The sequence below is a fragment of the Ambystoma mexicanum genome, chromosome 3p, assembly GCF_040938575.1.
Source record: "Ambystoma mexicanum isolate Mex_15411 chromosome 3p, UKY_AmexF1_1, whole genome shotgun sequence".
NCBI lineage: Eukaryota > Metazoa > Chordata > Amphibia > Caudata > Ambystomatidae > Ambystoma > Ambystoma mexicanum.
Window position 1 is genome coordinate 311352389 of NC_090925.1, and position 17734 is coordinate 311370122.

General features: G+C 42.6%; 1 protein-coding gene across 1 annotated transcript in view; it reads right to left on the reverse strand.

The window, feature by feature from the left end:
* Positions 1-272: 272 nt before the first annotated feature.
* The window catches only part of C3PH20orf204 (chromosome 3p C20orf204 homolog), a 68292-nt gene continuing 50830 nt past the window's right edge, over positions 273-17734 (reverse strand). Inside the window, exons 4-5 of the mRNA XM_069650114.1 lie at positions 4839-4991; positions 273-470 (exon numbers count right to left, since the gene is read on the reverse strand). Coding sequence (XP_069506215.1) covers positions 273-470; positions 4839-4991 — 351 coding nt within the window. The remainder of the gene's footprint in view (positions 471-4838; positions 4992-17734) is intronic.

The window sequence follows — 17734 nt, forward strand, 5'->3', positions numbered from 1 at the left end:
TGCACTCTGGGATCAGAACATGGTCCGATGGGGTCTACAATGAATCACTCCCCACTCTCACCAAAATCAGTCACACAGTAGCCACAAGGCCAAGCCCCCAAAACCGAAAAGCAAAGTAAGGTGGGGCATGTTATGAGTACAGAAACATACATTATTCCCTTGACTAGAGGTCCACCTTGCACTGGTATAACATTCCCACAATGCCCTTTGCGCATGGGCACACTGGGAGGCGCTCACTCAGGTGAGTCCATCGGGCTGAGTAGAGGGCGCTGCTAGGTGCTATGCCGCGCACAGCCTGTACAGTGCAGGTGGTACAGCCTTTCCCAGCAGCCTGTAATGTTCTCAATAGCTTGCGCAATCCTCCTCCGCTGACGCTTCCGGTTCCTTCTCAGTGGTGTGGGCACCTCGCTCGATGCTTTTGATTTTACTTTCAGTGTTTTACACCCAGAATTCTTCTCTTTCCTGTGTTGCTGAAAAAAATCACCAAAGAACACACAATGAGAAGAGTAAGAGAAAGTCCCAGCTTCCTTTTCTTTGGGGGGCGTGCCCACATTTCACTGGCTCTTCCAGTGATTACAGGTAGCACCCCAGCACAGTCATTGTTAAGATTTTGGCCACAGTACCTTCTCGTCTGCTTTTCTAAAAAGCCCTCAGAGACACAGAAAGTAGACCCTCCTGGGGAGCTGAAAACACAGCGTCATCCCCTCCCTGTGCCTCTTGGTTGAGAATGACCCCAACCACTACAAAGACATTCGTATATAAAGGAACACGCTTTTAAATGTTCCCCCTAGCATGAGTTAAAGCACTTGAAGAGTGTGGCCTTCGCCTCCACAGAGGACAGAGTAATTGCAATTGGTTATTTGTAACGCGCTTAATACCCAGAGGTTTCTAAGCACGGACCAGGGATCAAACCCGTGGTGCTCACCATCGTCTTGCTTCCATGGCAATCACGTTGCCCCTGAGCTATCCCCCTTAGACTTGGGGTGGCCTAGCCAACACAGTTGTAGGATTGCTTCTTTAAGGCTGGAAAGTTCTAGAGTCAGTAAGTGAGTTTACTAAGTTTCAAGAAGGGGGCATGGCCATGCGAGGTCCCCATTAACCTTGCCTTTGTCAGGTCTGATTCTGACACAGACTTGGCAAATTCAAGGCACACCGACCCCCTGAGCATGTGCAGCAGAAGACTAGATTCCAAATGCAAAGAAGATGGCGGCAGGGGCCCACGCCCCATTCCCACTGGAGTCTCAGGGATCTGTAACGATTACCGAATTTATTTTGCCAAATGGCAATTCTTCCAAATTATTTTGGGCCGATGTTGCCTCTTTTATAAACCACAAACAGCGGGGGTAGGTCGAGACACCCCGCGCACCCGTTCTTCCAGCCCCACTACCACGGGAGTTGCTAGGTCTGGAAAAGACCCGGGGCTAAGCTGATGTCAGTACTGTTGGGACTGGGGGCTAACTAGTCTTTTGGCTGTAGCTCCTGAGATTCTATCCGGAGCTACAACCAAAAGATCAGGGGCTGTAGCCCCTTTAGCCCCCCCTAGCAACGCCCTTGCCCACTACCCTTTACGATATACCTTACCCCAATTTACCATCTCCATTTTATGTTGTAAGAAAAGCAGCAAAAAATAAGGCAAAAAAATATCGATGAAACTACCATTCAGCAAAAGTGGGTGATACCAACCTGAGCGGAACTAACTTTAAATAAACCGTAGAATTCTAGAGGGAAGATGGAAGTGACGCAGATCACATGCCACTTTAATTGGCGTGAAGAACTAGTTTCGGCCTTCTACATAGCAGGGTAAGGGCGTTTCATAACTTTGTCAACATATCGACCAGCTAAAAAACATGTTAGGCAGAGGGTAAAAGGGTTCAAAAGCAATTAGGGGTGAGGGTAGGAGGGAGTGCAGTTGGGAGTGGCGTAATCCCGGACATCACTCCGATAAAGGAGAAAGAGAAAAAAAACAAGCTGGCCAAACATGGACAAATTCGATGGAGCTTATTGATAATAACAATTAAAAAAAATACACTCTCACCTAGAATCTAGGAATGTATTATGTATCTAAAAATTGTTACGGTAAAATGCACCAGCACGTGAACAGACCAAAACTCTGAAAACGATGTGGCAAAATGGTTGCACTAAGCCTCGAGGCTTTGCTTTACGCAGTGGCTTACGAAGACCCCTAAAAATGTTAATAATGTTTCCCGGAACCTTCGTCACAACCTTCCTCGGGACAGTCGCTGCAAGGAGTACATCTGACAAATCCCCCAGTCTCTTTTAATTGTAAAATTGTTTATTCTTAAACTGGTAAGATAGCTCAGGTGGGTTGAGCGCTCCCTGAGGTGATCTGTGTGTGATCTGCAGTTCCCAAGTTCGAATCCCGGCAAGGCCAACTCAGCCTTTCATCTTTCCAGGGTCTATAAATGAGGACCAGCTTCGGTTGGGTTATATTATATGTACATATGTTCTAGGTAAGGCACTTTGGCGAAGGCGCTATATAAATAACATCTCATTATTATTGAGTATACCTCCATGTAGCCCTGCTCACAAATAATCACACTGAGCGGTTAATACCGCATAAGATCCGCGGACTCAATTTAGACTCTTAGGGCCTCATTACACAGTAGGCGGTAACCATGGCGCTAATAGCGCCATGGTTGCTGCCGGTATTTTACCGTATCCGCCTTGGTGGATGGTGGAATTACCGCCCTACTCCAAGGTGAGCGGGGCGGTAATTCCCCATTCACCAAGGCTCTTCCCCATTCCCATTTTTGCCCCCATAGGGCATAATGGGAATGGGGAAGGTGCTAATTACGGTACCGCAAATTGCGGTACCGTAATTAGCTCTGAGGTCCCTTTGCGGCACCCTACTTTAACGGCTGGTAAAACCAGCCGTTAAAGTCGGGTCCCGCAAAGGGAACTCCTAGTAAGGCGGTAGGGGTTTACCGGTACCGGTAAGGGCACCGGTACCAGTAAACCCCTACCGCCTACCGTGTAATGAGGCCCTTAATGTATGACTGGGAAGTGGCCATTATTCTGAATCCCCTTGAATAAGGGGGAGGGGAGTGTTTCTCCGCCCAGTGCTCAAGGTGAGAACAGCTTCTGACCAGAATCAGCAACCAGCGGTCCTGTTGATATTGCTCTGCTAAGGAGAGCAATGCTAGGCAGGTGCTTCTGACAACTATTTCTGTCTGCCATTCGCACCTCCCGGAAGAAGAGATGGTGAAAAAACACCTTGGAAAAAAGGCAGGTCTCCAAAGAATTGGAGCTAACTACACGTTGATGCAAGACAAATGCACGCTGTACCACCAGGGCTAGTGCAGATGTAACCACTTCTCTGGTTGTCCACTAGGGGAAGGGCAGAGTCAGTCACATATCATATTCTCCCGGATTGTTGATTGGTCTAGGGCAGAGTCAGTCACATGTCATATTCTCCCCTTGATTGTTAATTGGGATAGGGCAGAGTCAGTCACATGCCATATTCTCCCCTAGATTGTTGATTGGGATAGGGCAGAGTCAGTCACATGTCATATTCTCCTCTTGATTGTTAATTGGGCTAGGGCAGAGTCAGTCACTTGTCATATTCGGTACTGGCATAATTGTTCGTTTTCAATTGATTGAGTGGTACATTTGACCGAATTCGGTCAGTACCATTTGATGGATTAAAAACAAACAATTAGGCTAATACATATCGAACATGTAGAGTGGGGGTTGTGGGGTTGCCCCCCGCTCCCCATGATCTGTATGTATTTGCCTTGGGTGGTAGCAGGGGTGTCCCCTGCTTACTCAACATGGGAAGGGGGGACCAACGAAAACAAAACAAAACAAAAAAGAAGAAAAAGGGACCTTGCGGTGTCAGATCCGACCTACGTTAGAGGGACAGATCTGATGCTGCAGGAGCGAAGGGGACCTGGCGGCGAGCAAACAGGTAAATAGGGGTGGGGGTGGGAATTGGGGTGAGCGCATTTGGTTTGAGGTTTGATCCTCTGATAATTGATCGCATGCAGGCAGTTTCTTTTCGGACAATTTGCCGCAATTAATTATCAGACGATCAAACACCACTAAACCTCATATTCTCCCCTGCATTGTTGATTGGGCTAGGGCAGAGTCAGACACGTGTCACATTCCCCTCTGGGTTGTTGAATCGTATAGGGCAGAGTCAGTCACATGTCATATTGCCCCCTTAATTTTTTATTGGCCTAGGGCAGAGTCAGTTACATGTCTTATTCTCCCCTGAATTGTTGATTGTGCTAGGGCAGAGTCCGACACATGTCAAATCCCCCTTGGATTGTTGATTGGGCTAGGGCAGAGTCCGACACATGTCATATTCTCCCCTGGATTGTTGAATGGCCTAGGGCAGAGTTATTTTAACACTACTAGATGTCTCCATGTGCTGACTCTGGGCCCAAATCCTGGGATTTCATTTCACCATCGTCTGCATTAGGGGCCCTTTAGCCTTGGTTCACTTCAATGAACTAAATCAAAGTGAAAGTGCAGCCCAGGACTAGAGTACAGTGTCCCTGGCTTACTGTTAGTCACACACCAGGCCATTTTCTGAAAGGATGGAATGGCCAACGAAGAGTTAATCATATGTCAGGCTTTAGATGAATGTGACTCTTCCTTTGCATTTTCAACATTTTAGAGTCAGTGCCCAGTTGGCCTAAAAAATCAGATTTATTGTTATGGTAATTTGTTTCACTGACAGAATTTGTTACAATCGGAGCCTGATGTTTTAACTGGGGCTAGAGTTACATCATAACCTGGCCTGTCTTTCCACGTGTTGATGACATATCATTTTGGGAGGGATTGTTACATTGAAGTGATAGGTGTGTTCTTACCTGCTCCATCATCTGGCAATTACTGGTGAGCAGAGTGCCAATGTTGAGGGCCACCTGGTACACAGCCCTCTCCAGGCGGTGGGGCGCCGTCCTGTTCACCTCGCAGGCCAAGGAGAGGCTCAGAGAGTAGAGCGAGGTCAGGATCCGTAGCTCCTAGGAGAGGAGAAGAGGACTGTTAGACCAAGGGTACAAACATACCACATATGTAAAGCACAAAGGAGACAAAATATCTATCCAAAGGCGGCAAAGTAGCTCCTTCACGCCACAATTTATAAGAAATAAATATCTCTGCTGAAAACGCTGGAACCACTGAATAGTCCTGCTGAGCTCATCAGACTTCTCAAACAAACATCATACAATCCCCTCTCCTCCACTGACCATCACTCCCAATGCATCTGTGACATTATTCACAAATCCTCCAAAGATCAGGTTTGCAAAATCAGGAGCAATAGCCTGGCAAACCTCCTCCACCAGGACATCCTCCTGATTGCAGCTCCATCCTTATCGAAGGTCTCAGGCAAAGATATCCTCAAAGTCATCAGGAGCCCCAAAGCCTCCTTTCCTTCACTTGATTTCTGTCTTGATTTTCTTTTATCAAAGCACATGTCACATTTCTACTCCTGGACAACTCATTGCTGGTCAGCTCCTGGCTAACTACTCAAATGCTTGTGTTTGCCTCAAGAAGGCAATTATCAGGCCTCTACCTAAAAAAGTACAATCTGATGCCAAGAATCCTGCAATCTACAGATCCACTGCCAACCTTCCCACACTGGCAACATTCATGGAAAAATGCAGCACCATCTAGAATTTGATACTATCCGGGATAACCAACAGTCTGGCTTCCACCTAGTTAGAGGTACTGGAACTACCCTCATCTACATCTGTGAGGATCTCTTAAGAACCAGACTTAAGAAAACCAGCAGTCCGCTACTAGGATCCTCCTTCACCTCTCTGCCGCATTTGCCACAGTACATCACCACAACCTGATTTGGAGGCTCTCCTCAATCTCAGAGATTAGGAATAAAACCCATATTTTCCTTGAGAGCAGATCAATAACATACTGCCAAATTGTTCTTCCTCTACGTCCACATTATCTCGTTGCGTTCCAATGGCTCTGCCTTTTTCTCTGCTTCTTTTCAACATTTATGTCAAAACCACTTGCCAGCTTAATCAAACGCTTTATCCTTTGCTTTCAATCCTATGCAGATGACATCCGTGTTTATTTTAGGGTAGACCAAACCTTTGAGGAATTCCGTAGAGTTCCTTAGCAACTCAACATTATAAACACCTGCATGTTATGCAAATCATTCTGCCTGAATGACTCTAAACAAAAAAATCTTCTCTCTGGGCAATCATCTCGCCCTCCAACCGTACCTTGGTACACACATTTAGGTGATTCTCCTCAACCGACCAATAATAGGAAGTTGTCTTCAACAGTTACCCATCTCTAGCAACGTACATCTACAAAATTCCTGCTTACTCCATCTTCAAGCTGAGAGTCATCAGAACAATACAACCTGTATTTTCTCAAAACGTTGCCACTGTTCTGCTATTTTGGCTACTCTACATTATTGCAATGCTATCTTTGTTGGTCAGCCCAATTATTTGATACAGAAATAACAAGTCATCCAAAGACGCATGGCCAGATCTATATTTAGGTGGCCCAGACAGCACCGCCTCAAGCCAAGTGTCAAGTCCCTCCAGAGGCTTCCCATAATGCAATGCTCACAATTCACACTCCTTTGCCGAAACCAAAAATCCCTAAATGGCACATTCCCAAACTTCGTCAAAAGCAAATGATGTGCGTACCCCTCTCCTCTCAACCACAGATGATTTTCCTACACCGGACCTTCTTCTAGGCCTTACGATCATCTAGCCTTCTATCATGCATCCCCTCTGAACTTGAAGCCTCCCTCTTCAAACGACTGCCAAGTAACTTACACTCAACCTCCAATCACCTTGCTTTTAGAAATCTCATAAAACTCATATTTTCTCTAGTGCTTAGTAAGCAGTTTGCTTACTACCTCTCTTTTGCAGGGCCTCCTGGAGCAAACTATGTGATGTGCCTGGAGTTGTACTAATAAGAAAATAAATAAATAAATAAGCACCCACCTGCCATCCAAAGCACTATGCGCTACTTTCTTTGGTTCTTCCACGTGTTTCTACAGAAATTAGGGTGAGGTAGAGAGAGGGTACCTGAAACAGCAGTCCTCCCCTATCTCTCCTTCATTGCAACTATCACTTCAATGTTGGCCTCTGCAGGCAAATGTACTGAAGAGAGAAGAATGGACACTTAGGAAGCCTTGTGGCAGATTCTGTGGGGTGCAGCGTAGTCATCTCCTTCCCTGGAATCTCTGTGTCAGGCCCCAATATAACTGGCCACTGCCACCTGTCCTCCTCGATATCCAACTCATCCTGATTCCTCTCCCGATTTCTCATCTACCCTCACTGTCTTCTCCCAGGGGGGGAGGGAGGAGCACACAAACTGTACATACATTTTCTAAAGATTAGCACCATTTCTTTGATCACATGTGATGACCTGTACAGAATTTCTGACAGTACTAATTTTTACTACAAGTACTTTTTCTTGCACCTTTGTAGAGCAGTGTTAGTGCAAAGTGGTGGGGATGGTTTATCATTGTCCGAGCAGGGTTTTGAAACATAATAGAGGGCATGCCTGTGTCTTAATCCCTTCTAGTCCTGGGCTATGCCATGGACCTAGCCCAGTGTCCAGAGGAAGAGATAAGGGGAAAGTAAGCACAGCCTCTGGGGCCAGGGGCACATTCTGTAATCTAGGTTCTTTGACTCCTCTGCCACCTGTGACTCAGTGGTGTAGTATATAGAGGTGCATGTATAATGTGTGCAAACCACTGCAAAAGTAAATCTCTCCAAAATATGTGCTTCAAAACCTAACTTTTATGTGATCAGATTCAAAATGTGCCCCCTTCTAACCTACCACTAGACCAAAAGAAATAGTAATGCCCAACATAGTACACATAATCTGGCCAGGAGTCTCCTTATAGGGGCTGTGCATAGAGAGGATTGAGTCATATTGTGCGTGTCACAGGGAATGAACATAATACATAACATGATTCTAGTCTTAGACTTCAGTAGAATACCCAACACCACGGTGTCCTCAAGTCTTTAAAACCCACCCTGTACTGCTCAAGTCCATACCAGACTTGTCTCCCAGAAAGTAGCACTTAAACACTAAGCATAACAGCCTACTCCCATCTTAAAAAGCATATATTTTGTAATCTATAGCTGCTCATCCTGCCCTCTTAGACCTAGGCCAGACCCCCTCACACCTCTCACCAGTCTGGCTATATATTCTACTTGGCACTTGTAAAATTCAACCCACCTACTCATCCAAGTTCAGTATCCTGACCACTCACTGTCCATTGGAACCCAGCCCTTGCCTCCCCTCTTCACTCTGTGTTTCTGAGTCTTGATGGACGTATCTCGCCACATGCCTCACAAATCAGGAAATAAGGTCACTGAAGACTGTTCCAGGAGTAGCCAGGATAGTTACAGGATGTCCAATATCCTGACTCCAGGGTTAGTGGATGAGTGCTGGTAAAAGTCCATGCCATAGCCAAAACACTTAGATCTTTTGCCAAGTGCTTAATTCATGCAATGCTATCAAACAAAGGTTTATATTTTGAACCAATCTGTCCTCCAAATGAATCCCTCTACGGTTTGAATAGCGCCTACAATACCACAAGCTCCCTTTAATGTCGTAAGCTCTACAGACTGTGAGGTCAATGCTTACATAAAAATCATGATCCTGATGATGAAAATATGATAACCCCAACTTACTCCACCACCTCACATCAGGAATCCTAAATGACCATCATCAGAATGTCCCAAGCCCTTGACTAATTGCCAAACCTAAACCAACCAACACCAAATAACCTAAGCGATGTACATTGCATGCATGGATCACCAATCCCCCACTCTTTGAAACCAAATTCATCTGTCACAAATTCCACATTGGGATTGATTATCCAGACCAGACTCCTTCCACCAAGTATGAAACTACAATCAGGGCAAGAAATCAAAACCTGAATAACTACCAAACGTTTAACACAGATGCCACTGGAATGATAAATAGTGGTTCAGCACCGGAAAATGCATCAAACATCCTCAATAGCTAGCAAGGCGCACCATTAACTTCCAAGCCATCACCTACACCTGGTTTACTCACAACCTCTTTGAAAACTTCATCCTCTCTAGTCCTGTAAGGCTTAGAAATCCATTACCTTTACAGGATTATTATACCAGGAGGGAGAGTCTCCTAGGCCTGGCCTGCAGACAACACATTTAATATTCTAAGAAGTGAAGCTTCCTACTGGAGTAAAAACATAGTCATCAAATACATGCTCAGTGCTAGCATAGCCATCTCGGTGGTGGTAGTATATAGACCACCAGCGCACCATGTCTCCTTAATTGAAGACTGGTGAAACCTCAAATCATCACTATCCAATGCTATGAACCGACCTGTGGGTCTAGGCTACCTCACCTAGCATTAGGTGCTCCTCCTTGCCCTCCTCCAGCACTTGTCCACTCCTAAGCTTCCCCTTCCCATTCCCCTGCCTTGCACTTCTCTTCAATGCACTTGCACGGCCAAATGCCACAAGGCCTAGTAGGACCACGACTGTATATATATTATTGTTACTTTTTTGTTTTCTTGCCACTGTTTTATTTCCATTGTTCCCCTCCCATTTAGTCTTGTGGCGCTTTCAAACACAATTCTGTTGTATAAAGCACCTTACAAATGATTAATAACATTAAAATAAATAAAATAAACCTATAAATCGACAATAAAGACAATACATCAGAATCTGTACTGTGGATCAATATGTTGGATTTGGGTTTACCCAACTGATAAATGGGTCCACTCACAAGTTTGGACACATTTTGGATGTATTGCTCCCACTCATTGTTCATATTTCAGAAATTAAAACCTCTTTTGGATAGACCATTGATTACCCACAGAGACGTTAACACACTCCTCTTACTATCCAAAACATGAAGAAAACAACACAAATAGAGGGTCCTGTTCAGACCATAAAGGAGGGTCACCGAGGAGGCATAAATCCATCGTTTTTGCTGACCTTTATTTGCAAGAATCATAAATGTCTGAACTAGAAAGCTTTCCACAGTGGAATTTTCAACAGCTTAGATGCTCCCCACATTGCCAAAAATAACCCAGAGCAGACAGGAAGGTGTCAATTAAATGGCGTGATGGTACATTTGCTGAGTTTAAGGGATAAGCAAGACACTAGAACATAGCTGAAATAAATGGACCTCTAATATGAGAGACTGGTGTGTGCTATCCATGCCACAGGTTATACAAAGACTATTTAGTAGAACAAAGACATTCTTCCATGCCAGAAAACAGGAGGCCCCCAACAAAACAGCTCAAACCTTCAACCTCATACCTTCTGGATTTAAGTAGAACTATCTAATGCCACTCAAGAGGTTGTCTCCCTTACTTCACATAGAAATCACAGTGCAGCACTTGAGGAATGAGGGGGAATCCATTAAGCAGAATGTTCCTCTTTGTAATAACTCTCCCAGCCTTTTCAATGACAGCCCTTAACCTACCACACAAGGAACACATATCCAACAAAAGAAGAGAACACAAATGGCTCAAAATCTGCGACCGCATCTCACTCAAAACAGCATCACTCACCTTCAAATGCTTAAACAACGCTGCCCCCCCCCCTACCTGGCAACCAGAATAGTAAAAAGAACCTCCACCAGACCCACGAGGATGACCAACGCTTACTGCCTACAGGTACCCAAATTCAGACAGAAAAAAACAGGCAGTAGCAGCTTCCCTGTCATGGCAGCCCAACACTGGAATGCCCTCCCTCTCAACATCAGAACTGACCAATCCTATTACAGTTTTAGGCGAAACACCCTCACCTGGTTACCCTCCAACGATCCCATGACTGAACAATTCCCCTGCACCTAGCCTACCTCACTGTATATATGTATATAAACTGACCTGCTAAATGTACAATACTGTATGTATATTTGTATATATGCCTACTTAACAGACCCTGTAAGTAATGTAATGCTCTCCTCACCAAACTGTTTCCTACCCTGTAACCAAGTCTTTAGGTATACTTACTCCTCTGTTCTCTGTTGCGCCCTGTTACCTCTGGGTTTTGCGCGCTATATCAAATAAATAAACAAACAAACAAATAAACAATGAACCCTCACAAATATTCACAGAGATGTCTCCCATATCTTGGGAAGACCATACCAAATGGGTAAACAAAATGAAAACCTTAAAGCCCAAGGTCACTCATCTTCAGCCCATCTAACCAAAGGGCTCAAAGAAATCATCATCTCAGTATTACTAAATGACAAACCTACTATTGGAGTTTGAAGAGCCCCCTCTCTCTGTAAGATCTGCCACAATCACTAAATCGTGGAAAAAAGCCATTTCTGACACTGTAAATGTAACCAATTTCAGATCAATCACCACATTATCTTTTATTTGAAACATCATAAAAAGAATTGAAACACAACTTCAGAATTGTATATGAAATGACCAGCATTCTGAATCGACCATCATCGACCATCAATATTGTGATGGCCAGATGAGCCAAATCCTCCCTGGTGGACAATAAGGAGGACACCCTTAAGCCATTAGTGGTGACCCAAACCAAAAGAATGTCACCTATCCGTGTTTGTACACTTCATAAGTGAATCACTCAGTTGTGCCACTCCAATACTCAATGAGTGCACAATGTTGTTCCTTCCTTGTCCTTGCTTCTAGCGTCAGGCAATTGAGGACAAGGGAACTATAAGTGAACTTTTCACACTTCTTATACTCATTTTGCCTAAGCCATATAATGAAAAAAGACAAGCTTAAGCCAGACATACAATTATATATGTTTTATAAGGTAAAAATCAATCAGAAAAAAACATATAGTACAACAACAATTATTCACAATAACATATACGTAAAATGTAAACAAAAAAATCACATTCATCTTCTAATATTCAGATCTCAATCAAGAAAGGCATATATTGCAACACCAATTATTCACAGTAACACACACATAAAGTGTAAACAAGAAATCACATTCATCTTATGGTATTCAGATCAAAAAATCTCCCAAATCATATCAACTGTAACTTATTGTGCGACTTATTATTTCAGGAAGCAAGAGAAGAAACCATTTTACATACTGACATGTGCTTCTAAAATGCGCACCTTCCCAAAGTCACAAGTCCTTTATGTTTTTACCAGGGGTATCTAAACTACCCTCCTAGTCCATATGATATATGGAGTCTGGGTCTTGGACTTACAAGATATCTTTGTATTGCCTATGTGTTAAGGTCAAAGTCTCACACTATGTGGAAACTGGCGTCTAAACCAGATTTGTCTTCAACGTTTCCTTTAGTGTACTCAAGTTTCGGTGGGTTATGTAAAACATTTACAACCACCTTCTTCAGGGCGTCCTGTTGGTAGACCCGGCTATATTTCACAGGAGTCGGTAACTGAATCCCAAAGTCTGTGGGCCATTCCGGAACGGGAAGATCAAAGTTAAAATTCAAAGCTCTGTTGTCTTTGCAAAATAAGGCCAGAATTCGTGCAGCATCATGTGCTGCTCAGATCTGCAAATGGGGTGTCGGTAGTTCTGTTTGTATGATTCTTTGCTCCAGATTTCCAGGCTGGCAGATAATCTTTTCCTATCACACTGGGTGTACCCAAAGTTGGAGATCTCCTCTGTTCATCGGTCTCCTTAGCTTGTATCCATATCTTAGTTGTAGTCGTGTGCTCTCTTGCATGCGCGGCTCCCGTGTCTACGTTCCACATCCTCTGTCTTCGACCGATCTCACTAGAGGTGACCCAGCCAGGTAGATTGATCTTATTTGATCTATCAGTGGTGTACGGTACTGTCAAACACTCCATTCTCCTAACCCACCTCCATACTCTGATGGGAACCCAGGGAATGACAATAAAACAGTTACCAGCCACAAAACTGCTCCTTTAAGGTGAATTTGGGTTAGTTCACATCCCTCCAGATACTGTATGCTGTCCTCCAGAGATTTTACTCTCCTTAGCTTTTCAATATCTAGTTTAGAACTCTGGCGTGTTTGATTAAAAAATTCAACTTGTGCTCAAACTATAGCCTAATCAAGTAAACTCCCACCGAGGGATGAGCACCAAGAGGGTCTTGGCTTTGGTGTCTGATGACATCAGATGGATAGTTGATGGTTCACTAGGAGGTTTTGAATCCTCTCTTCATTAGAGTCTGTGTGCAGTCCCTAAAGATGCAAATATATCTGAAATATTGTTTAACTTATATTTATACAAGGTAATTGGGAAATTGGTTCAGCCTGTTTGCAACTGTAGCGAGTTACCTTGGTATTCTGAGATAATGTCGGTGCTTTTGTTGAACTATTTGTTTGCTGCATGTGGAGCTTAGGACATTGCGACTGACCAATGTCAGGAGTGGTATGTAAAGAAGGAAGAACCACAAAGACTCCACTTGTTGCGCTCCAAATCAGAATTGTATTCAAAAAGAAAATTATACAGAATTACTTCATTCAATTTTCTTATGCTTTTTTTCTTCCCAATTTTTCAATTTGATTAATTCCATTTGTTTTCATTATTTACCAATGTTTGAAAAATGCAGATTCATTTTCATTCACATTTGTTACTTTTTGAAGAAAAAAGATTATCCTTTGTTTACATTCAATATTGTGGTTAGTTGTTTAGGCCAACACCCTCTGTAGTCGGTTATTTGAGCTGACACCCTCTACACGTGTTTCACCATGCTATGTTTTGCATGGTTCTTCAGGAGGGATTTAGGTAGCTTTTATTTATGAGAACACTGTCTGTGTTGCCATTAATGCAGTTCTACGGAAAAAGGGAACAAGAGAAAGAAAAGGGTTGTCTATGACCATGGTTTGTGTAAGCCCTGCTTTCATTAAATGTCCAATGTCATTGATTAATTACATAGACAATGCTACTTACTTGTGATATGCTTGAAAATGATGTTTCCTAGGTGCATTCCTTTGTTGCCTGCATAGTGAAGAGTTGCCGGTTTGGCAACTCATCACTCGTGCTCTATAAAGTAGCAAAAACGAAAATCTTTTGTGTAAAAAATGTAAGTAGCATTTCTCTAGCTAATTTTCCTGTATTGCATTGGCATTGTTGGGCTCACCTGAGTTCCTTACGGCTGTTATCCTGCTCAATTCTGGCATGATTATGGGGAGATGCATCGGATTCGATTGTCCGATGCATCCCCCAAAATGGCCGCTCTAAATGTTGCGTCTGGAGCGTTGCGACGCTGGGTGATGATGTCACGATGCTCCATACGCTGCGTACGCCTCCCGGTTGCCATTTTGGATCGGGTGGACGTTGTTGATTGTGATTTTGTGAACCCTAATACGAGAATTCTCTGTATTTTCATGTATATGGATTGCTGGATGAGAAGGGCTTAATTTGGCCCGAATCTAGGTACGGACTAATTTATATTAGCTTAATGGAAACATATTTTAGAATCCTAATGTTAGGTCCTATGTCATATTTGTGCTGGTCAGTCTTGTGCACTAATATATGGTGAAAAAAATATGTGAAAGAAATAAAAATAATAATAAAAATACACATACAAATTAAGATAAACCGGTCATTACATGTTCCATCATAGAAATAACTTTGGTTGCACACTTGGTCTAGAAAAAGTGGCCCATTTCTGTGTCAAAATTTAATCCGTGATTGCAACAGTCTGGAATGCATATCCATTTCGCTTCATGCTGACAGAGTTTTTTCTCCCTGTTTCCTCCTCTCTGGCTTATCTTGACATGTTCAATCCCGAAAAATCTAATACCATCTATGTTGTTATCTGGATGTTCAGATGCAAAGTGTTTCCCAAGTGGGTATCTTATGTCTCTGTATCTAATGGTGCGTAGATGTTCTGAGATTCTTCAAAGGCCTTACAGTGCTGCCTATGTAGATCTTGGAACATATGCATATGACAGCATATATTGTGTAGCTCGTATTGGAGTTCATGAAATCCATGATTGTGTATACTTTACCATTGGGTAATCTGATTTCTTTTTTGCTGTTTTCTGCGAATTTGCAATAGTTACATTGTCCACACTTGAAAAAACCTTTTAGCTTGTCTTGTGACCATAGTTGGGTTTTGCCTTTTGACCATACACCTGATGTGAAGTGTGATGGGCATAAGATTTGTTTTAGATTTTGGGCTTTCCGGTAAGTAATGAGGGGATAGTCTTCAACAAAATTCTTAAGATCAATGTCCAGTTTGAGTATATTGCAATGTTTATTGAGTATCTTCCTCAATATCTTGTTGTCCGTACTGTCAGTGGTAACGAATCTAATTTTATTTTCTTGTTCGTCTGTTTGCCCATCTTTAGTTTTGTTCTGTAAAAGATCTTTGCGATTGCGTTGTTTCGCTTTGGTTGATGCTGCTTTCAATTGATTCTTGTTGTATCCTCTTTTTTGAAATTTCAGGGTTGCTGTCTCCATGTGTTTATTCATTTCATTCTCTTGGGTACAGTTGCGTTTGATTCTGATGAATTCTCCATAGGGTATATTTTTGATTGTGTGTGGTGGATGATTACTGTGGGCATGAAGAATGCTGTTACCTGCGGCTGGTTTTGTGTAGAGTGTTGTTTGAATTTTGTTGTTCTCAATGTATAATTCCAAATCCAGGAAATGAATCCGATTAATGCTTTCTTCCATGGTGAGTTTAATATTATAATTGTTGTTATTGAGATATTTGTGGTAGTCTAGCAGGGTTGCTTGATTGCCATTCCATATTACCTAAATGTCGTCTAAGTACCTGCCCCAAAATACAATGTTGTGATCATCTGTGAATGCTTTGTGCAGCAAGGCATGTTTTAGTTCAAAGCTGCCCATGTACAGGTTCGCATAGGGAAGTGCGAATTTGGCTCCCATGGCGGTGCTTGGCATTGCTTATAAATGATGTTATTGAACAGAAATATATTGCTGTGTAGAACGAAATTCAACATTTCGAGTATCATGTTGTTCTGTTCTAGATATGAGATGGATCGTGCTTTTAGAAAGTATCTGTTGTTTCCATGCCCTTCAAATGCAGTATGCTGGTGTACAGAGATGTAACATCAAAGGTGACTAGTCTGTAATTTTCTTCCCAATTTATGAGTTCCAACTGTTGTATGATATGTTTTATGTCCTGTACGAATGATGCTAGATTTGCTGCCAGCGGTTGTAGAAAACGATCGATATATGCTGAAATGGGTTCTGTAACTGAGCCTATGCCATTAATTATCAGTCTGCTAGAAGGTATTGTTAGGTAACTTTTATGTATTTTAGGTAAGAAGTAGATTGTGGCAAGTACCGGGTGTTTGGTCTTCAGAAAGTCTAATTCTTCTTCTGAGAGAAGTCCATTCTAATACCAGTCTGTAATCATCTGGTTCCATTCTGCCATGATCGTAGGTAGAGGGTTATCTTTAAGTTTATTATAGCAAGTTGTGTCATTCAGATGTTTTTCCACCATTTTTATATAATCCTGGGTATTCAAAACGACTAATTTACCTCCTATGTCGGCCTCTTTTATTGTAATGTTGTCATTTTTACTGAGATTCGAAATTGCAATTTTTTCTTTCTTGGTGAGGTTATTGTGCTTCCTTTTGTCTTGTTGATTCTGTGTGTAGACTTTTCTTAGATCTTTTTCCACTGCTAGTGTAAATATGTCTACTGTATTGTCCATAGTGGTCTGCGGAATGAAAGATGATCCTTTGTTTACATTCAATATTGTGGTTAGTTGTTTAGGCTAACACCCTCTGTAGTCGGTTATTTGAGCTGACACCCTCTACACGTGTTTCACCATGCTATGTTTTGCATGGTTCTTCAGGAGGGGTTTAGGTAGCTTTTATTTATGAGAACACTGTCTGTGTTGCCATTAATGCAGTTCTACGGAAAAAGGGAACAAGAGAAAGAAAAGGGTTGTCTATGACCATGGTTTGTGTAAGCCCTGCTTTCATTAAATGTCCAATGTCATTGAATAATTACATAGACAATGCTACTTACTTGTGATATGCTTGAAAATGTGATACGTTTCCTAGGTGCATTCCTTTGTTGCCTGCATAGTCAAGAGTTGCCGGTTTGGCAATTCACCACTCATGCTCTATAAAGTAGCAAAAATGAAAATCTTTTGTGTAAAAAATGTAAGTAGCATTTCTCTAGCTAATTTTCCTGTATTGCATTGGCATTGTTGGGCTCACCTTAGTTCCTTACGGCTTTTATCCTGCTCAATTCTGGCACGATTTTGGGGAGATGCATCGTATTTGATTGTCCGATGCATCCCCCAAAATAGCCGCTCTAAATGTTGCGTCTGGAGCGTTGCGACACTGCGTGATGACGTCACGACGCTCCAGACGCTGCGTACGCCTCCCGGTTGCCATTTTGGATCGGGTGGATGTTGTTGATTGTGATTTTGTGAACCCTAATACGAGAATTCTCTGTATTTTCATTTATATGGATTGCTGGATGAGAAGGGCTTAATTTGGCCCGAATCTAGGTACGGACTAATTTATATTAGCTTAATGGAAAAATATTTTAGAATCCTAAGGTTAGGTCCTATGTCATATTTGTGCTGGTCAGTCTTGCACGCTAATATATGGTGAAAAAAATATGTGAAAGAAATAAAAATAATAATAAAAATACACATACAAATTAAGATAAACCGGTCATTACATGTTCCATCATAGAAATAACTTTTGGTTGCACACTTGGTCTAGAAAAAGTGGCCTATTTCTGTGTCAAAATTTGATCCGTGATTGCAACAGTCTAGAATGCATATCCATTTCGCTTCATGCTGACTGAGTTTTTTCTCCCTGTTTCCTCCTCTCTGGCT